Source organism: Melanostigma gelatinosum (genome assembly GCF_949748355.1).
Source record: "Melanostigma gelatinosum genome assembly, chromosome: 9".
NCBI classification, from domain to species: domain Eukaryota; kingdom Metazoa; phylum Chordata; class Actinopteri; order Perciformes; family Zoarcidae; genus Melanostigma; species Melanostigma gelatinosum.
Genome location: NC_136642.1, coordinates 3,589,090 through 3,611,948, shown reverse-complemented (window position 1 = coordinate 3,611,948; position 22,859 = coordinate 3,589,090). Strand labels below are relative to the sequence as shown.

At 41.0% G+C, this 22,859-nt stretch overlaps 3 protein-coding genes across 3 annotated transcripts; all 3 read right to left on the bottom strand.

The window, feature by feature from the left end:
• Positions 1–1,973: 1,973 nt before the first annotated feature.
• Positions 1,974–2,966, bottom strand: LOC306782655 (fucolectin-1-like; the record flags this gene model as incomplete). The annotated part of the gene is made up of 3 exons (XM_079276099.1): positions 1,974–2,121; positions 2,493–2,772; positions 2,930–2,966. 3 exons carry the CDS (start codon positions 2,964–2,966, stop codon positions 1,974–1,976), a joined length of 465 nt encoding a protein of 154 aa, XP_079132225.1.
• Positions 2,967–7,084: 4,118 nt separating this feature from the next.
• LOC306782654 (fucolectin-1-like) lies at positions 7,085–8,077 on the bottom strand (the record flags this gene model as incomplete). The annotated part of the gene is made up of 3 exons (XM_079276098.1): positions 7,085–7,232; positions 7,604–7,883; positions 8,041–8,077. 3 exons carry the CDS (start codon positions 8,075–8,077, stop codon positions 7,085–7,087), a joined length of 465 nt encoding a protein of 154 aa, XP_079132224.1.
• Positions 8,078–17,524: 9,447 nt separating this feature from the next.
• On the bottom strand, positions 17,525–20,442 carry LOC306782653 (uncharacterized protein; the record flags this gene model as incomplete). Its single annotated transcript, XM_079276097.1, has 5 exons — positions 20,336–20,442; positions 19,352–19,637; positions 18,743–18,897; positions 18,044–18,323; positions 17,525–17,672 (listed from the first exon to the last, which is right to left on the bottom strand). Exons 1-5 carry the CDS (start codon positions 20,415–20,417, stop codon positions 17,525–17,527), a joined length of 951 nt encoding a protein of 316 aa, XP_079132223.1. The 5' UTR covers positions 20,418–20,442.
• Positions 20,443–22,859: the final 2,417 nt, after the last annotated feature.

Below are 22,859 nucleotides of genomic sequence, written 5' to 3'. Positions count from 1 at the left end.
TTTCCCTTCCCTGAACTCGTGACTCAATTTCAGAAGTACATCTACAGAAGTGTGGCAAAGATCACACATCAATTCATTACCGATGATATTGGTTCAAGACTTTGTACTGTACTTTCAATTTTGAGGTACTTTACATGATTTTTCCCATTTTATACTACTTTGTACTTTAATATCTACACGACTCCTCAGAGGGAAATATTGCACTTTTGACTCCACTTAACTTGTATGAAAACTGAAGTTAATGTGCAGATTATGATTTCACAATCAAAACATGATCAACGTGATTAAACTGCTGCTTATCTGTAATAATATTCTGTATGATAATAATAATATAACACTCTCATAAGGGGCTACTCTGTGACGTGTACTTTTGATACTTTAATTACATTTGCTTTTCGTACTTCCGTTCTTATATTGAAGTAACATTTTGAATGCAAGACTTTGACTTGTAACAGAGTGTTCTTCACAGAGTGGTGTTGTTACTTCACTGGAGTAACTCGTATGAGTTCTTTTTCTATCATTGCTTACTGGACATCCTGCACGACCTCTGCAGACCATGGCTTGATTAAAATGGACCGTTACAGCAGGAGGATTGGTTGAGAATGGATAAATAATCAGCACTTCATAAACTGCTGAAGTATAATACGGAGATACAACAACAACTTCAGTTCAGAGAAGCAAAGCTGTCGGTCCAGCCTGATGCTCCTCACTCAAGACTTCATGTGATACTTTAAAGGTGTTTGTGTGGTTTTGGAGAGGTCTTTCGCAATGTGCTCTGGAACTGCCATCTGAGGAAAAATAGCTGGTGTCAGCCTTTTTCTATGTGCTTTTGACCTGAAGAATTTGACCGCTAATGCTGAAAATGCTTAGTTGCAGATATTTGTTTTTTGCGCAATGTGCTCATTCCCAAAAACGTAATTTTTTTTTGCCAGCATCACTTTAACTGTCTCTCTGTTTCAACATCTCAAATGCTCTGTGTCAGAGCCATTTTGTTGTTTTTGCTGTTGTACAACCTCCCACCACATGGGGGCGTAGTGCCGGTGTGAATCAGGGCACAGGTAATATAATCAGTGGGGTCAGTGGACACAGGTGCTTGCTAATAGGCAGAAGCAAACAGGTTTTGACCGTGCACATTTAACGAATGTAAATGTGATGATTTATTGATTTATGGAGAAAATGAACAACTGAAGAGAAAGTGGTGGAACTCTGTTCATGTGAGAAATAAAATGCCTGTATTGGAAACTGGACTTCATTATTTATGGCACGCGTCAGAACAAACATTTCAGCAACTGTCGTGACTTTTTTTATTGGGAAGCAACGGTCACTACAATAACAGTTACACATTCAATGCATACGACATACAGTCAATGACTCATATAATCAGAGCAGTAAGCAGGATGATGGAAGAATAATAACAGCAGCAGTGGATAAAATACAGTATTAATGATAATACCAGCATTGATGGTATCAGTAATAGCAACAGAAATGTGATTAATAATAACAATGATAGCAGCAGTAGGCGTCAGCAGGGCCATGGCAGGAGGTACGACCACGGTCCAGGTGTAACCACGATCCGTGGCGAAGAAGCAAAGTTAGTAATGTGCATGAATGGGACACAAATTCATTCAGAAGGAGGTAGAGAAGAGCAGAGAGGAGCTCAGTACAGCATCATATCTATAGCGGCTGGTCCAAGGCAAACCTGCGAGTGTGTCTGCCCCCAGGACTGAAACTTAGGGAAAAGTGGAGGCTGTGTTGATGATTTAATTGTATTTCAGTATTGATGACAGACAGTTTTATCATGCAGCAGGTAGTGACAGTAAACAAAAGGTTTGGTAAACAACAACTCAACAGCATTAGAAATTAAAACTTACGCACCAGGTAGTGCCCGAAATAAATCTCACAATGGAATCAATGTCATAGTTTACAAAAGAAGTGATTTTTGATGATTGTTTTTTTTGTGAACTTCTTCATATCTAATCCAGGGGAGAGCCATACACCTCCACCTCACACAGAGTCAGAAACTCTTCTCTTGGGATGACGACGGTGACATAACGACCGTCCATCCCATTACACTGGAACTCACCGACACCACCTGATGGGATACTTGTGATCACAGCACACCTGGCAGAAGAAACAGAAAGGTTGGTCTCTGTCGCTTTAACAAAGAGCACAAAGCAGTAATGTAAATGTACTTTACTAATGTAAAGTAAAGGGCTTGCTCGGTCAGAGGTGGAGCTTGGAGCGAAGCCGATTATGTTTTGTAAGTGATGGTCTCAAGTTTATTTTGTGATACCAGATGTTTTTTTCTAAAATACTTGTTTTTCTGGCCACATGGGGGCAGCACAACAAAGTAAAATCAATACGTAGATATTATCACCTTAAAAAACAGATATTTGAGTCTGTAACAAAGAGCAGCTGTAAAGTAAATACAAATGTATCTCAAGATGTAAATGAAGAAACCATGGATTTTAAACGAACAGGTTGTAAACTACCTGGGGTTGTTGTTGCCGAAGTTGTCGAGGGAATCTCCGATGTGGATCTCGGCTCCATTGAGTCGGTCCGAGTCTTCCTCTCGGTTGGTTATCTTAACAGAAAACACTTTGTGGGTTTTGCGCAGGTCCAGTCGCCACCAGGGGTTGATGTCGTTCTTTGTGTGAGTGCAGGAGCCGTGCGCCCACTTGCTGCTGGGATTCCCATCATTGGCGTTAGATGCAATGCCAAACATGTACAGCGAGGACTGTGAGGCTTTTCCTCCGAGGGCCAGGTTCTCTCCTGCAAAAGACAATGCACATACAACATGTGTGACTTCTGATGCTGTTTTTGTTTTTCTTGCAATGTTCAATTTAACATCTCCAATGACTCATCAAGAAAATGTGAATAAATTTTCAGACATAATACAGGACAAAAACAGATGACCCCCTTCACAGACTGTACTTGGTGGCGCAGACCCTCCCGGCCCTCCCCATTCGCTGACTTTGGTCAAGCAAGATAACGTCTCGTAGCTTTCCTTATCGAGGGTCGCTACAATATGATTATTTTGAATGCAAATGTAGCCTATAAGCATTCAATGTGAATAACATGAAAAACATAAAAATAGTTTTCATATTTTAGGTTTTATCTACTGGCTGACACCACAGTGTATAGATGCGAGGTCACTGCATACTAATTCATGTAACAGCTCAAATGCTCACCAGTCGGGGCCCGGTACCCGTAGACTTCCACTTCACAGAGTGTGAGGTATTTCTGTGAACCCGGTAAAACCACAGTCACGTAACGTCCCTCCACACGTTTAGTGAAAGTCAGAGTAACCGATTCGCCTGCCGCCATTCTAGTAATTTTACCAGCCCTAACAGAGAGAGAGGGAGAAAACAGCACATGAATCACATGTTAAACCTGGAGTCCTTTGACATGAAGATGAAAGAAACAAGCTTGTTTTTTGATTCTTGAAAGTTGAATTCTCCTCACGTATTAGCATAATGATACTTGGAAAAAAACACTGACATTTACATACTGTATATATTTGTGGAAATAACATCTGAAGGTGCCACATATCTATCGCCTCCACATGGCGATAGCTGAGCCTGCAGCTTGCAGCTAACTGTGCTAACAGCGCAAACAGAGTCTTCGTGAGGGGGAACCAGAAAGTGGGCGCTACACTGCTGCGTCGTGAACGAGCCAGTGGCGCACGCTCACATGCACAAAAACACCGAGTGGAGGGGAAAATGAGCATGATTCACAGACGTACTTACAAGAAAAAAAGCAGAATAAAAGTATTTTTAATTGCGGGATATATTTTCTTACAGTGGGTTTGCGGCACCGTTGTTATCTAAAGAGTTGCCGATGTGAATCTTTGCCCCGTTGATCCTGTTCTCGCAGCAGTCTCCTCTGTTGGTGATGGTGACGGAGGTGACGATGTAGGACTCCAGCAGGTCCACTCTCCACCAGGGGTTGGACTCTTGGTTAGTGCAGCTGCATGATCCCGAGGCATAAGTACCCTCACGGTTTCCATCAATAGCATTGTAAGCAGCTCCAAACGAGTCCCCCCAACGGCTTGACTGGGTCGCCTTTCCACGCAAGGCCACGTTCTCTGGGAGAGAGACGGTTGAAAAACACAAGAGATATAAAGGAAGATCGTTTGTGAATTGTTCAGCATGAATCTGTGTCCAACAACGTATTACTCCATGGCTCAGTGTGATATAGACCATGTGTTTCAACATTCTATACTCTAGGTTTATACTTAAACCATCAGCTCACTGTTATGTAGTCAACTATCGTGCGTTTGTGTATTTGGTTGTTTGCACGTGTTGCCAGATTGATGAATTAGTTCCTCTGTGATTAATTGTTGTGGAATTGGTGGAAAGATGTGTTGATTTGTTTGTGTCTCTTTGCATGTGTTTCCTTAAGTCTGATGAGCCACATGGCAACTTTTTGCTCATTGCTAAATCCTGCAGGAAGTTGTTGCAGAACAATTTGATTTGAGGAGGGAAATTCATTTTTATGAACAACACAAGTACGATTTCAAAATCAACACAATCATATTACCGGATAAAAAACTCAAATTAAGCCAAAAAAAAAAGTCTTGCTTCCTTTCACCACAACTCCAATGATTTTGGAGAAAAAAACTAAACTCCCGACAGTTAAAAAGTTTTATAAATATACTATAAATGTACTTTCTTGCTGACAAAACAGACCTACGTGCACCTCCTGGTGATGATTGACAATAAAGACGTCACACATACTCTCAGATCGTACTCACCATGAGTGTAAGCTGAGCGTGTCTCCAGGAGCAGCAGGAGAACCAAAACGCTGAGTTTCATTCTTCTGTTTGAGAGAATCATTTATAAACCATATTATTTTAGATGACACGTCTTATTATTCATTATTACTTGTGTAATATGTGTCCGATTAGAATTCTGGAGGAGTGATTATAACAACAATCTTGAAATACTCAGAAAGTGATGCAGGAAGATGATCTGATGCAACAAAGAAATGAAAAGTGTGACCTGGAGTCCCCAACAGTCGGATGATTCAATGAAGAAGAAAAAAGCTTCCAAACACCTAAAACCTAAACAGTTCCCGTGCTCTTTATATGCGTCTCGGTGAAACCGTATCCAACCAATCATCAGAAATCATATTCATCTTCAACTCTTAACCAATCACATGCCATCGGTTGACTCCCATGCACATGTATTTCCCTTCCCTGAACTCGTGACTCAATTTCAGAAGTACATCTACAGAAGTGTGTCAAAGATCACACATCAATTCATTACCGATGATATTGGTTCAAGACTTTGTACTGTACTTTCAATTTTGAGGTACTTTACATGATTTTTCCCATTTTATACTACTTTATACTTTAATATCTACACTACTCCTCAGAGGGAAATATTGCACTTTTGACTCCACTTAACTTGTATGAAAACTGAAGTTAATGTGCAGATTATGATTTCACAATCAAAACATGATCAACGTGATTAAACTGCTGTAATAATATTCTGTATGATAATAATAATATAACACTCTTATAAGGGGCTACTCTGTGACGTGTACTTTTGATACTTTAATTACATTTGCTTTTCGTACTTCCGTTCTTATATTTCAGTAACATTTTGAATGCAAGACTTTGACTTGTAACAGAGTGTTCTTCACAGAGTGGTGTTGTTACTTCACTGGAGTAACTCGTATGAGTTCTTTTTCTATCATTGCTTACTGGACATCCTGCACGACCTCTGCAGACCATGGCTTGATTAAAATGGACCGTTACAGCAGGAGGATTGGTTGAGAATGGATAAATAATCAGCACTTCATAAACTGCTGAAGTATAATACGGAGATACAACAACAACTTCAGTTCAGAGAAGCAAAGCTGTCGGTCCAGCCTGATGCTCCTCACTCAAGACTTCACTCTGTGATACTTTAAAGGTGTTTGTGTGGTTTTGGAGAGGTCTTTCGCAATGTGCTCTGGAACTGCCATCTGAGGAAAAATAGCTGGTGTCAGCCTTTTTCTATGTGCTTGTGACCTGAAGAATTTGACCGCTAATGCTGAAAATGCTTAGTTGCAGATCTTTTTTTTTTTTTGCGCAATGTGCTCATTCCCAAAAACGTAATTTTTTGCTGTTGTACAACCTCCCACCACATGGGGGCGTAGTGCCGGTGTGAATCAGGGCACAGGTAATATAATCAGTGGGGTCAGTGGACACAGGTGCTTGCTAATAGGCAGAAGCAAACAGGTTTTGACCGTGCACATTTAAGGAATGTAAATGTGATGATTTATTGATTTATGGAGAAAATGGACAACTGGAGAGAAAGTGGTGGAACTCTGTTCATGTGAGAAATAAAATGCCTGTATTGGAAACTGGACTTCGTTATTTATGGCACGCGTCAGAACAAACATTTCAGCAACCGTAGTGACTTTTTTTATTGAGAAGCAACGGTCACTACAATAACAGTTACACATTCAATGCATACGACATACAGTCAATGACTCATATAATCAGAGTAGCAAGCAGGATGATGGAAGACTAATAACAGCAGCAGTGGATATAATACAGTATTAATGATGATACCAGCATTGATGGTATCAGTAATAGCAACAGAAATGTGATTAATAATAACAATGATAGCAGCAGTAGGCGTCAGCAGGGCCATGGCAGGAGGTACGACCACGGTCCAGGTGTAACCACGATCCGTGGCGAAGAAGCAAAGTTAGTAATGTGCATGAATGGGACACAAATTCATTCAGAAGGAGGTAGAGAAGAGCAGAGAGGAGCTCAGTACAGCATCATATCGAGCGGCTGGTCCAAGGCAAACCTGCGAGTGTGTCTGCCCCCAGGACTGAAACTTAGGGAAAAGTGGAGGCTGTGTTGATGATTTAATTGTATTTCAGTATTGATGACAGACAGTTCTATCATGCAGCAGGTAGTGACAGTAAACAAAAGGTTTGGTAAAAAACAACTCAACAGCATTAGAAATTAAAACTTACGCACCAGGTAGTGCCGGAAATAAATCTCACAATGGAATCAATGTCATAGTTTACAAAAGAAGTGATTTTTGATGATTGTTTTTTATTGTGAACTTCTTCATATCTAATCCAGGGGAGAGCCATACACCTCCACCTCACACAGAGTCAGAAACTCTTCTCTTGGGATGACGACGGTGACATAACGACCGTCCATCCCATTACACTGGAACTCACCGACACCACCTGATGGGATACTTGTGATCACAGCACACCTGGCAGAAGAAACAGAAAGGTTGGTCTCTGTCGCTTTAACAAAGAGCACAAAGCAGTAATGTAAATGTACTTTACTAATGTAAAGTAAAGGGCTTGCTCGGTCAGAGGTGGAGCTTGGAGCGAAGCCGATTATGTTTTGTAAGTGATGGTCTCAAGTTTATTTTGTGATACCAGATGTTTTTTTCTAAAATACTTGATTTTCTGGCCACATGGGGGCAGCACAACAAAGTAAAATCAATACGTAGATATTATCACCTTAAAAAACAGATATTTGAGTCTGTAACAAAGAGCAGCTGTAAAGTAAATAGAAATGTATCTCAAGATGTAAATGAAGAAACCATGGATTTTAAACGAACAGGTTGTAAACTACCTGGGGTTGTTGTTGCCGAAGTTGTCGAGGGAATCTCCAATGTGGATCTCGGCTCCATTGAGTCGGTCCGAGTCTTCCTCTCGGTTGGTTATCTTAACAGAAAACACTTTGTGGGTTTTGCGCAGGTCCAGTCGCCACCAGGGGTTGATGTCGTTCTTTGTGTGAGTGCAGGAGCCGTGCGCCCACTTGCTGCTGGGATTCCCATCATTGGCGTTAGATGCAATGCCAAACATGTACAGTGAGGACTGTGAGGCTTTTCCTCCGAGGGCCAGGTTCTCTCCTGCAAAAGACAATGCACATACAACATGTGTGACGTCTGATGCTGTTTTTGTTTTTCTTGCAATGTTCAATTTAACATCTCCAATGACTCGTCAAGAAAATGTGAATAAATTTGCAGACATAATACAGGACAAAAACAGATGACCCCCTTCACAGACTGTACTTGGTGGCGCAGACCCCCCCGGCCCTCCCCATTCGCTGACTTTGGTCAAGCAAGATAACGTCTCGTAGCTTTCCTTATCGAGGGTCGCTACAATATGATTATTTTGAATGCAAATGTAGCCTATAAGCATTCAATGTGAATAACATGAAAAACATAAAAATAGTTTTCATATTTTAGGTTTTATCTACTGGCTGACACCACAGTGTATAGATGCGAGGTCACTGCATACTAATTCATGTAACAGCTCAAATGCTCACCAGTCGGGGCCCGGTACCCGTAGACTTCCACTTCACAGAGTGTGAGGTATTTCTGTGAACCCGGTAAAACCACAGTCACGTAACGTCCCTCCACACGTTCAGTGAAAGTCAGAGTAACCGATTCGCCTGCCGCCGTTCTAGTAATTTTACCAGCCCTAACAGAGAGAGAGGGAGAAAACAGCACATGAATCACATGTTAAACCTGGAGTCCTTCGACATGAAGATGAAAGAAACAAGCTTGTTTTTTGATTCTTGAAAGTTGAATTCTCCTCACGTATTAGCATAATGATACTTGGAAAAAACACTGACATTTATATACTGTATATATTTGTGGAAATAACATCTGAAGGTGCCACATATCTATCGCCTCCACATGGCGATAGCTGAGCCTGCAGCTTGCAGCTAACTGTGCTAACAGCGCAAACAGAGTTTTCGTGAGGGGGAACCAGAAAGTGGGCGCTACACTGCTGCGTCGTGAACGAGCCAGTGGCGCACGCTCACATGCACAAAAACACCGAGTGGAGGGGAAAATGAGCATGATTCAAAGACGTACTTACAAGAAAAAAAGCAGAATAAAAGTATTTTTAATTGCGGGATATATTTTCTTACAGTGGGTTTGCGGCACCGTTGTTATCTAAAGAGTTGCCGATGTGAATCTTTGCCCCGTTGATCCTGTTCTCGCAGCAGTCTCCTCTGTTGGTGATGGTGACGGAGGTGACGATGTAGGACTCCAGCAGGTCCACTCTCCACCAGGGGTAGGACTCTTGGTTAGTGCAGCTGCATGATCCCGAGGCATAAGTACCCTCACGGTTTCCATCAATAGCATTGTAAGCAGCTCCAAACGAGTCCGTCCAACGGCTTGACTGGGTCGCCTTTCCACGCAAGGCCACGTTCTCTGGGAGAGAGACGGTTGAAAAACACAAGAGATATAAAGGAAGATCGTTTGTGAATTGTTCAGCATGAATCTGTGTCCAACAACGTATTACTCCATGGCTCAGTGTGATATAGACCATGTGTTTCAACATGATATACTCTAGGTTTATACTTAAACCATCAGCTCACTGTTATGTAGTCAACTATAGTGCGTTTGTGTATTTGGTTGTTTGCACGTGTTGCCAGATTGATGAATTAGTTCCTCTGTGATTAATTGTTGTGGAATTGGTGGAAAGATGTGTTGATTTGTTTGTGTCTCTTTGCATGTGTTTCCTTAAGTCTGATGAGCCACATGGCAACTTTTTGCTCATTGCTAAATCCTGCAGGAAGTTGTTGCAGACAAGTTTGCAGAAAAGAGGAAGTTGTTCTGCCAATGCAGTTTAATTTGAGGAGGGAAATTCATTTTTATGAACAACACAAGTACGATTTCAAAAACATAAACTGTATAAAAAACTCAAATTAAGTCCAAAAAAAAGTCTTGCTTCTTTTCACCACAACTCCAATGATTTTGGAGAAAAAAACTAAACTCCCGACAGTTAAAAAGTTAAGTTTTATAAATATACTATAAATGTACTTTCTTGCTAACAAAACAGACCTACGTGCACCTCCTGGTGATGATTGACAATAAAGACGTCACACATACTCTCAGATCGTACTCACCATAAGTGTAAGCTGAGCGTGTCTCCAGGAGCAGCAGGAGAACCAAAACGCTGAGTTTCATTCTTCTGTTTGAGAGAATCATTTATAAACCATATTATTTTAGATGACACGTCTTATTATTCATTATTACTTGTGTAATATGTGGCCGATTAGCATTCTGGAGGAGTGATTATAACAACAATCTTGAAATACTCAGAAAGTGATGCAGGAAGATGATCTGATGCAACAAAGAAATGAAAAGTGTGACCTGGAGTCCCCAACAGTCGGATGATTCAATGAAGAAGAAAAAAGCTTCCAAACACCTAAAACCTAAACAGTTCCCGTGCTCTTTATATGCGTCTCGGTGAAACCGTATCCAACCAATCATCAGAAATCATATTCATCTTCAACTCTTATCCAATCACATGCCATCGGTTGACTCCCATGCACATGTATTTCCCTTCCCTGAACTCGTGACTCAATTTCAGAAGTACATCTACAGAAGTGTGTCAAAGATCACACACATCAATTCATTACCGATGATATTGGTTCAAGACTTTGTACTGTACTTTCAATTTTGAGGTACTTTACATGATTTTTCCCATTTTATACTACTTTATACTTTAATATCTACACTACTCCTCAGAGGGAAATATTGCACTTTTGACTCCACTTAACTTGCATGAAAACTGAAGTTAATGTGCAGATTATGATTTCACAATCAAAACATGATCAACGTGATTAAACTGCTGTAATAATATTCTGTATGATAATAATAATATAACACTCTCATAAGGGGCTACTCTGTGACGTGTACTTTTGATACTTTAATTACATTTGCTTTTCGTACTTCCGTTCTTATATTTCAGTAACATTTTGAATGCAAGACTTTGACTTGTAACAGAGTGTTCTTCACAGAGTGGTGTTGTTACTTCACTGGAGTAACTCGTATGAGTTCTTTTTCTATCATTGCTTACTGGACATCCTGCACGACCTCTGCAGACCATGGCTTGATTAAAATGGACCGTTACAGCAGGAGGATTGGTTGAGAATGGATAAATAATCAGCACTTCATAAACTGCTGAAGTATAATACGGAGATACAACAACAACTTCAGTTCAGAGAAGCAAAGCTGTCGGTCCAGCCTGATGCTCCTCACTCAAGACTTCACTCTGTGATACTTTAAAGGTGTTTGTGTGGTTTTGGAGAGGTCTTTCGCAATGTGCTCTTGAACTGCCATCTGAGGAAAAATAGCTGGTGTCAGCCTTTTTCTATGTGCTTTTGACCTGAAGAATTTGACCGCTAATGCTGAAAATGCTTAGTTGCAGATATTTTTTTTTTGCGCAATGTGCTCATTCCCAAAAACGTAATTTTTTTTTGCCAGCATCACTTTAACTCTCTCTCTGTTTCAACATCTCAAATTTTGTTGTTTTTGCTTTTGTACAACCTCCCACCACATGGGGGCGTAGTGCCGGTGTGAATCAGGGCACAGGTAATATAATCAGTGGGGTCAGTGGACACAGGTGCTTGCTAATAGGCAGAAGCAAACAGGTTTTGACCGTGCACATTTAAGGAATGTAAATGTGATGATTTATTGATTTATGGAGAAAATGGACAACTGGAGAGAAAGTGCTGGAACTCTGTTCATGTGAGAAATAAAATGCCTGTATTGGAAACTGGACTTCGTTATTTATGGCACGCGTCAGAACAAACATTTCAGCAACCGTAGTGACTTTTTTTATTGAGAAGCAACGGTCACTACAATAACAGTTACACATTCAATGCATACCACATACAGTCAATGACTCATATAATCAGAGTAGTAAGCAGGATGATGGAAGAATAATAACAGCAGCAGTGGATATAATACAGTATTAATGATGATACCAGCATTGATGGTATCAGTAATAGCAACAGAAATGTGATTAATAATAACAATGATAGCAGCAGTAGGCGTCAGCAGGGCCATGGCAGGAGGTACGACCACGGTCCAGGTGTAACCACGATCCGTGGCGAAGAAGCAAAGTTAGTAATGTGCATGAATGGGACACAAATTCATTCAGAAGGAGGTAGAGAAGAGCAGAGAGGAGCTCAGTGCATCCTATGAAGTCCCCCAGCAGTCTAGGCCTACAGCATCATATCGAGCGGCTGGTCCAAGGCAAACCTGCGAGTGTGTCTGCCCCCAGGACTGAAACTTAGGGAAAAGTGGAGGCTGTGTTGATGATTTAATTGTATTTCCGTATTGATGACAGACAGTTTTATCATGCAGCAGGTAGTGACAGTAAACAAAAGGTTTGGTAAAAAACAACTCAACAGCATTAGAAATTAAAACTTACGCACCAGGTAGTGCCGGAAATAAATCTCACAATGGAATCAATGTCATAGTTTACAAAATAAGTGATTTTTGATGATTGTTTTTTATTGTGAACTTCTTCATATCTAATCCAGGGGAGAGCCATACACCTCCACCTCACACAGAGTCAGAAACTCTTCTCTTGGGATGACGACGGTGACATAACGACCGTCCATCCCATTACACTGGAACTCACCGACACCACCTGATGGGATACTTGTGATCACAGCACACCTGGCAGAAGAAACAGAAAGGTTGGTCTCTGTCGCTTTAACAAAGAGCACAAAGCAGTAATGTAAATGTACTTTACTAATGTAAAGTAAAGGGCTTGCTCGGTCAGAGGTGGAGCTTGGAGCGAAGCCGATTATGTTTTGTAAGTGATGGTCTCAAGTTTATTTTGTGATACCAGATGTTTTTTTCTAAAATACTTGTTTTTCTGGCCACATGGGGGCAGCACAACAAAGTAAAATCAATACGTAGATATTATCACCTTAAAAAACAGATATTTGAGTCTGTAACAAAGAGCAGCTGTAAAGTAAATACAAATGTATCTCAAGATGTAAATGAAGAAACCATGGATTTTAAACGAACAGGTTGTAAACTACCTGGGGTTGTTGTTGCCGAAGTTGTCGAGGGAATCTCCAATGCGGATCTCGGCTCCATTGAGTCGGTCCGAGTCTTCCTCTCGGTTGGTTATCTTAACAGAAAACACTTTGTGGGTTTTGCGCAGGTCCAGTCGCCACCAGGGGTTGATGTCGTTCTTTGTGTGAGTGCAGGAGCCGTGCGCCCACTTGCTGCTGGGATTCCCATCATTGGCGTTAGATGCAATGCCAAACATGTACAGTGAGGACTGTGAGGCTTTTCCTCCGAGGGCCAGGTTCTCTCCTGCAAAAGACAATGCACATACAACATGTGTGACTTCTGATGCTGTTTTTGTTTTTCTTGCAATGTTCAATTTAACATCTCCAATGACTCGTCAAGAAAATGTGAATAAATTTGCAGACATAATACAGGACAAAAACAGATGACCCCCTTCACAGACTGTACTTGGTGGCGCAGACCCTCCCGGCCCCTCCCCATTCGCTGACTTTGGTCAAGCAAGATAACGTCTCGTAGCTTTCCTTATCGAGGGTCGCTACAATATGATTATTTTGAATGCAAATGTAGCCTATAAGCATTCAATGTGAATAACATGAAAAACATAAAAATAGTTTTCATATTTTAGGTTTTATCTACTGGCTGACACCACAGTGTATAGATGCGAGGTCACTGCATACTAATTCATGTAACAGCTCAAATGCTCACCAGTCGGGGCCCGGTACCCGTAGACTTCCACTTCACAGAGTGTGAGGTATTTCTGTGAACCCGGTAAAACCACAGTCACGTAACGTCCCTCCACACGTTTAGTGAAAGTCAGAGTAACCGATTCGCCTGCCGCCGTTCTAGTAATTTTACCAGCCCTAACAGAGAGAGAGGGAGAAAACAGCACATGAATCACATGTTAAACCTGGAGTCCTTCGACATGAAGATGAAAGAAACAAGCTTGTTTTTTGATTCTTGAAAGTTGAATTCTCCTCACGTATTAGCATAATGATACTTGGAAAAAACACTGACATTTATATACTGTATATATTTGTGGAAATAACATCTGAAGGTGCCACATATCTATCGCCTCCACATGGCGATAGCTGAGCCTGCAGCTTGCAGCTAACTGTGCTAACAGCGCAAACAGAGTCTTCGTGAGCGGGAACCAGAAAGTGGGCGCTACACTGCTGCGTCGTGAACGAGCCAGTGGCGCACGCTCACATGCACAAAAACACCGAGCGGAGGGGAAAATGAGGATGATTCACAGACGTACTTACAAGAAAAAAAGCAGAATAAAAGTATTTTTAATTGCGGGATATATTTTCTTACAGTGGGTTTGCGGCACCGTTGTTATCTAAAGAGTTGCCGATGTGAATCTTTGCCCCGTTGATCCTGTTCTCGCAACAGTCTCCTCTGTTGGTGACGGTGACGGAGGTGACGATGTAGGACTCCAGCAGGTCCACTCTCCACCAGGGGTTGGACTCTTGGTTAGTGTGGCTGCATGATCCCAAACCATAAGAACCCTCACGGTTTCCATCAATAGCATTGTAAGCAGCTCCAAACGAGTCCCCCCAACGGCTTGACTGGGTCGCCTTTCCACGCAAGGCCACGTTCTCTGGGAGAGAGACGGTTGAAAAACACAAGAGATATAAAGGAAGATCGTTTGTGAATTGTTCAGCATGAATCTGTGTCCAACAACGTATTACTCCATGGCTCAGTGTGATATAGACCATGTGTTTCAACATTCTATACTCTAGGTTTATACTTAAACCATCAGCTCACTGTTATGTAGTCAACTATTGTGCGTTTGTGTATTTGGTTGTTTGCACGTGTTGCCAGATTGATGAATTAGTTTCTCTGTGATTAATTGTTGTGGAATTGGTGGAAAGATGTGTTGATTTGTTTGTGTCTCTTTGCATGTGTTTCCTTAAGTCTGATGAGCCACATGGCAACTTTTTGCTCATTGCTAAATCCTGCAGGAAGTTGTTGCAGACAAGTTTGCAGAAAAGAGGAAGTTGTTCTGCCAATGCAGTTTAATTTTAGGAGGGAAATTCATTTTTATGAACACAAGTACGATATCAAAAACATAAAAACTGTATAAAAAACTAAAATTAAGTCCAAAAAAAAGTCTTGCTTCTTTTCACCACAACTCCAATAATTTTGGAGAAAAAAACTAAACTCCCGACAGTTAAAAAGTTCTATAAATATACTATAAATGTACTTTCTTGCTAACAAAACAGACCTACGTGCACCTCCTGGTGATGATTGACAATAAAGACGTCACACATACTCTCAGATCGTACTCACCATGAGTGTAAGCTGAGCGTGTCTCCAGGAGCAGCAGGAGAACCAAAACGCTGAGTTTCATTCTTCTGTTTGAGAGAATCATTTATAAACCATATTATTTTAGATGACACGTCTTATTATTCATTATTACTTGTGTAATATGTGTCCGATTAGAATTCTGGAGGAGTGATTATAACAACAATCTTGAAATACTCAGAAAGTGATGCAGGAAGATGATCTGATGCAACAAAGAAATGAAAAGTGTGACCTGGAGTCCCCAACAGTCGGATGGTTCAATGAAGAAGAAAAAAGCTTCCAAACACCTAAAACCTAAACAGTTCCCGTGCTCTTTATATGCGTCTCGGTGAAACCGTATCCAACCAATCATCAGAAATCATATTCATCTTCAACTCTTATCCAATCACATGCCATCGGTTGACTCCCATGCACATGTATTTCCCTTCCCTGAACTCGTGACTCAATTTCAGAAGTACATCTACAGAAGTGTGTCAAAGATCACACACATCAATTCATTACCGATGATATTGGTTCAAGACTTTGTACTGTACTTTCAATTTTGAGGTACTTTACATGATTTTTCCCATTTTATACTACTTTATACTTTAATATCTACACTACTCCTCAGAGGGAAATATTGCACTTTTGACTCCACTTAACTTGTATGAAAACTGAAGTTAATGTGCAGATTATGATTTCACAATCAAAACATGATCAACGTGCTTAAACTGCTGTAATAATATTCTGTATGATAATAATAATATAACACTCTCATAAGGGGCTACTCTGTGACGTGTACTTTTGATACTTTAATTACATTTGCTTTTCGTACTTCCGTTCTTATATTTCAGTAACATTTTGAATGCAAGACTTTGACTTGTAACAGAGTGTTCTTCACAGAGTGGTGTTGTTACTTCACTGGAGTAACTCGTATGAGTTCTTTTTCTATCATTGCTTACTGGACATCCTGCACGACCTCTGCAGACCATGGCTTGATTAAAATGGACCGTTACAGCAGGAGGATTGGTTGAGAATGGATAAATAATCAGCACTTCATAAACTGCTGAAGTATAATACGGAGATACAACAACAACTTCAGTTCAGAGAAGCAAAGCTGTCGGTCCAGCCTGATGCTCCTCACTCAAGACTTCACTCTGTGATACTTTAAAGGTGTTTGTGTGGTTTTGGAGAGGTCTTTCGCGATGTGCTCTTGAACTGCCATCTGAGGAAAAATAGCTGGTGTCAGCCTTTTTCTATGTGCTTGTGACCTGAAGAATTTGACCGCTAATGCTGAAAATGCTTAGTTGCAGATCTTCTTTTTTTTGCGCAATGTGCTCATTCCCAAAAACGTCATTTTTTTTTGCCAGCATCACTTTAACTGTCTCTCTGTTTCAACATCTCAAATGCTCTGTGTCAGAGCCATTTTGTTGTTTTTGCTGTTGTACAACCTCCCACCACATGGGGGCGTAGTTCCGGTGTGAATCAGGGCACAGGTAATATAATCAGTGGGGTCAGTGGACACAGGTGCTTGCTAATAGGCAGAAGCAAACAGTTTTTGACCGTGCACATTTAAGGAATGTAAATGTGATGATTTATTGATTTATGGAGAAAATGGACAACTGGAGAGAAAGTGGTGGAACTCTGTTCATGTGAGAAATAAAATTCCTATATTGGAAACTGGACTTCGTTATTTATGGCACGCGTCAGAACAAACATTTCAGCAACTGTCGTGACTTTTTTTATTGGGAAGCAACGGTCACTACAATAACAGTTACACATTCAATGCATACCACATACAGTCAATGACTCATATAATCAGAGTAGTAAGCAGGATGATGGAAGACTAATAACAGCAGCAGTGGATATAATACAGTATTAATGATGATACCAGCATTGATGGTATCAGTAATAGCAACAGAAATGTGATTAATAATAACAATGATAGCAGCAGTAGGCGTCAGCAGGGCCATGGCAGGAGGTACGACCACGGTCCAGGTGTAACCACGATCCGTGGCGAAGAAGCAAAGTTAGTAATGTGCATGAATGGGACACAAATTCATTCAGAAGGAGGTAGAGAAGAGCAGAGAGGAGCTCAGTACAGCATCATATCTATAGCGGCTGGTCCAAGGCAAACCTGCGAGTGTGTCTGCCCCCAGGACTGAAACTTAGGGAAAAGTGGAGGCTGTGTTGATGATTTAATTGTATTTCAGTATTGATGACAGACAGTTTTATCATGCAGCAGGTAGTGACAGTAAACAAAAGGTTTGGTAAAAAACAACTCAACAGCATTAGAAATTAAAACTTACGCACCAGGTAGTGCCCGAAATAAATCTCACAATGGAATCAATGTCATAGTTTACAAAAGAAGTGATTTTTGATGATTGTTTTTTTTGTGAACTTCTTCATCCCTAATCCAGGGGAGAGCCATACACCTCCACCTCACACAGAGTCAGAAACTCTTCTCTTGGGATGACGACGGTGACATAACGACCGTCCATCCCATTACACTGGAACTCACCGACACCACCTGATGGGATACTTGTGATCACAGCACACCTGGCAGAAGAAACAGAAAGGTTGGTCTCTGTCGCTTTAACAAAGAGCACAAAGCAGTAATGTAAATGTACTTTACTAATGTAAAGTAAAGGGCTTGCTCGGTCAGAGGTGGAGCTTGGAGCGAAGCCGATTATGTTTTGTAAGTGATGGTCTCAAGTTTATTTTGTGATACCAGATGTTTTTTTCTAAAATACTTGATTTTCTGGCCACATGGGGGCAGCACAACAAAGTAAAATCAATACGTAGATATTATCACCTTAAAAAACAGATATTTGAGTCTGTAACAAAGAGCAGCTGTAAAGTAAATACAAATGTATCTCAAGATGTAAATGAAGAAACCATGGATTTTAAACGAACAGGTTGTAAACTACCTGGGGTTGTTGTTGCCGAAGTTGTCGAGGGAATCTCCGATGCGGATCTCGGCTCCATTGAGTCGGTCCGAGTCTTCCTCTCGGTTGGTTATCTTAACAGAAAACACTTTGTGGGTTTTGCGCAGGTCCAGTCGCCACCAGGGGTTGATGTCGTTCTTTGTGTGAGTGCAGGAGCCGTGCGCCCACTTGCTGCTGGGATTCCCATCATTGGCGTTAGATGCAATGCCAAACATGTACAGTGAGGACTGTGAGGCTTTTCCTCCGAGGGCCAGGTTCTCTCCTGCAAAAGACAATGCACATACAACATGTGTGACTTCTGATGCTGTTTTTGTTTTTCTTGCAATGTTCAATTTAACATCTCCAATGACTCGTCAAGAAAATGTGAATAAATTTGCAGACATAATACAGGACAAAAACAGATGACCCCCTTCACAGACTGTACTTGGTGGCGCAGACCCCCCCGGCCCTCCCCATTCGCTGACTTTGGTCAAGCAAGATAACGTCTCGTAGCTTTCCTTATCGAGGGTCGCTACAATATGATTATTTTGAATGCAAATGTAGCCTATAAGCATTCAATGTGAATAACATGAAAAACATAAAAATAGTTTTCATATTTTAGGTTTTATCTACTGGCTGACACCACAGTGTATAGATGCGAGGTCACTGCATACTAATTCATGTAACAGCTCAAATGCTCACCAGTCGGGGCCCGGTACCCGTAGACTTCCACTTCACAGAGTGTGAGGTATTTCTGTGAACCCGGTAAAACCACAGTCACGTAACGTCCCTCCACACGTTCAGTGAAAGTCAGAGTAACCGATTCGCCTGCCGCCGTTCTAGTAATTTTACCAGCCCTAACAGAGAGAGAGGGAGAAAACAGCACATGAATCACATGTTAAACCTGGAGTCCTTCGACATGAAGATGAAAGAAACAAGCTTGTTTTTTGATTCTTGAAAGTTGAATTCTCCTCACGTATTAGCATAATGATACTTGGAAAAAACACTGACATTTATATACTGTATATATTTGTGGAAATAACATCTGAAGGTGCCACATATCTATCGCCTCCACATGGCGATAGCTGAGCCTGCAGCTTGCAGCTAACTGTGCTAACAGCGCAAACAGAGTCTTCGTGAGGGGGAACCAGAAAGTGGGCGCTACACTGCTGCGTCGTGAACGAGCCAGTGGCGCACGCTCACATGCACAAAAACACCGAGCGGAGGGGAAAATGAGCATGATTCAAAGACGTACTTACAAGAAAAAAAGCAGAATAAAAGTATTTTTAATTGCGGGATATATTTTCTTACAGTGGGTTTGCGGCACCGTTGTTATCTAAAGAGTTGCCGATGTGAATCTTTGCCCCGTTGATCCTGTTCTCGCAGCAGTCTCCTCTGTTGGTGATGGTGACGGAGGTGACGATGTAGGACTCCAGCAGGTCCACTCTCCACCAGGGGTAGGACTCTTGGTTAGTGCAGCTGCATGATCCCGAGGCATAAGTACCCTCACGGTTTCCATCAATAGCATTGTAAGCAGCTCCAAACGAGTCCGTCCAACGGCTTGACTGGGTCGCCTTTCCACGCAAGGCCACGTTCTCTGGGAGAGAGACGGTTGAAAAACACAAGAGATATAAAGGAAGATCGTTTGTGAATTGTTCAGCATGAATCTGTGTCCAACAACGTATTACTCCATGGCTCAGTGTGATATAGACCATGTGTTTCAACATGATATACTCTAGGTTTATACTTAAACCATCAGCTCACTGTTATGTAGTCAACTATAGTGCGTTTGTGTATTTGGTTGTTTGCACGTGTTGCCAGATTGATGAATTAGTTCCTCTGTGATTAATTGTTGTGGAATTGGTGGAAAGATGTGTTGATTTGTTTGTGTCTCTTTGCATGTGTTTCCTTAAGTCTGATGAGCCACATGGCAACTTTTTGCTCATTGCTAAATCCTGCAGGAAGTTGTTGCAGACAAGTTTGCAGAAAAGAGGAAGTTGTTCTGCCAATGCAGTTTAATTTGAGGAGGGAAATTCATTTTTATGAACAACACAAGTACGATTTCAAAAACATAAACTGTATAAAAAACTCAAATTAAGTCCAAAAAAAAGTCTTGCTTCTTTTCACCACAACTCCAATGATTTTGGAGAAAAAAACTAAACTCCCGACAGTTAAAAAGTTAAGTTTTATAAATATACTATAAATGTACTTTCTTGCTAACAAAACAGACCTACGTGCACCTCCTGGTGATGATTGACAATAAAGACGTCACACATACTCTCAGATCGTACTCACCATGAGTGTAAGCTGAGCGTGTCTCCAGGAGCAGCAGGAGAACCAAAACGCTGAGTTTCATTCTTCTGTTTGAGAGAATCATTTATAAACCATATTATTTTAGATGACACGTCTTATTATTCATTATTACTTGTGTAATATGTGTCCGATTAGAATTCTGGAGGAGTGATTATAACAACAATCTTGAAATACTCAGAAAGTGATGCAGGAAGATGATCTGATGCAACAAAGAAATGAAAAGTGTGACCTGGAGTCCCCAACAGTCGGATGGTTCAATGAAGAAGAAAAAAGCTTCCAAACACCTAAAACCTAAACAGTTCCCGTGCTCTTTATATGCGTCTCGGTGAAACCGTATCCAACCAATCATCAGAAATCATATTCATCTTCAACTCTTATCCAATCACATGCCATCGGTTGACTCCCATGCACATGTATTTCCCTTCCCTGAACTCGTGACTCAATTTCAGAAGTACATCTACAGAAGTGTGTCAAAGATCACACACATCAATTCATTACCGATGATATTGGTTCAAGACTTTGTACTGTACTTTCAATTTTGAGGTACTTTACATGATTTTTCCCATTTTATACTACTTTATACTTTAATATCTACACTACTCCTCAGAGGGAAATATTGCACTTTTGACTCCACTTAACTTGTATGAAAACTGAAGTTAATGTGCAGATTATGATTTCACAATCAAAACATGATCAACGTGCTTAAACTGCTGTAATAATATTCTGTATGATAATAATAATATAACACTCTCATAAGGGGCTACTCTGTGACGTGTACTTTTGATACTTTAATTACATTTGCTTTTCGTACTTCCGTTCTTATATTTCAGTAACATTTTGAATGCAAGACTTTGACTTGTAACAGAGTGTTCTTCACAGAGTGGTGTTGTTACTTCACTGGAGTAACTCGTATGAGTTCTTTTTCTATCATTGCTTACTGGACATCCTGCACGACCTCTGCAGACCATGGCTTGATTAAAATGGACCGTTACAGCAGGAGGATTGGTTGAGAATGGATAAATAATCAGCACTTCATAAACTGCTGAAGTATAATACGGAGATACAACAACAACTTCAGTTCAGAGAAGCAAAGCTGTCGGTCCAGCCTGATGCTCCTCACTCAAGACTTCACTCTGTGATACTTTAAAGGTGTTTGTGTGGTTTTGGAGAGGTCTTTCGCGATGTGCTCTTGAACTGCCATCTGAGGAAAAATAGCTGGTGTCAGCCTTTTTCTATGTGCTTGTGACCTGAAGAATTTGACCGCTAATGCTGAAAATGCTTAGTTGCAGATCTTCTTTTTTTTGCGCAATGTGCTCATTCCCAAAAACGTCATTTTTTTTTGCCAGCATCACTTTAACTGTCTCTCTGTTTCAACATCTCAAATGCTCTGTGTCAGAGCCATTTTGTTGTTTTTGCTGTTGTACAACCTCCCACCACATGGGGGCGTAGTTCCGGTGTGAATCAGGGCACAGGTAATATAATCAGTGGGGTCAGTGGACACAGGTGCTTGCTAATAGGCAGAAGCAAACAGTTTTTGACCGTGCACATTTAAGGAATGTAAATGTGATGATTTATTGATTTATGGAGAAAATGGACAACTGGAGAGAAAGTGGTGGAACTCTGTTCATGTGAGAAATAAAATTCCTATATTGGAAACTGGACTTCGTTATTTATGGCACGCGTCAGAACAAACATTTCAGCAACTGTCGTGACTTTTTTTATTGGGAAGCAACGGTCACTACAATAACAGTTACACATTCAATGCATACCACATACAGTCAATGACTCATATAATCAGAGTAGTAAGCAGGATGATGGAAGACTAATAACAGCAGCAGTGGATATAATACAGTATTAATGATGATACCAGCATTGATGGTATCAGTAATAGCAACAGAAATGTGATTAATAATAACAATGATAGCAGCAGTAGGCGTCAGCAGGGCCATGGCAGGAGGTACGACCACGGTCCAGGTGTAACCACGATCCGTGGCGAAGAAGCAAAGTTAGTAATGTGCATGAATGGGACACAAATTCATTCAGAAGGAGGTAGAGAAGAGCAGAGAGGAGCTCAGTACAGCATCATATCTATAGCGGCTGGTCCAAGGCAAACCTGCGAGTGTGTCTGCCCCCAGGACTGAAACTTAGGGAAAAGTGGAGGCTGTGTTGATGATTTAATTGTATTTCAGTATTGATGACAGACAGTTTTATCATGCAGCAGGTAGTGACAGTAAACAAAAGGTTTGGTAAAAAACAACTCAACAGCATTAGAAATTAAAACTTACGCACCAGGTAGTGCCCGAAATAAATCTCACAATGGAATCAATGTCATAGTTTACAAAAGAAGTGATTTTTGATGATTGTTTTTTTTGTGAACTTCTTCATCCCTAATCCAGGGGAGAGCCATACACCTCCACCTCACACAGAGTCAGAAACTCTTCTCTTGGGATGACGACGGTGACATAACGACCGTCCATCCCATTACACTGGAACTCACCGACACCAC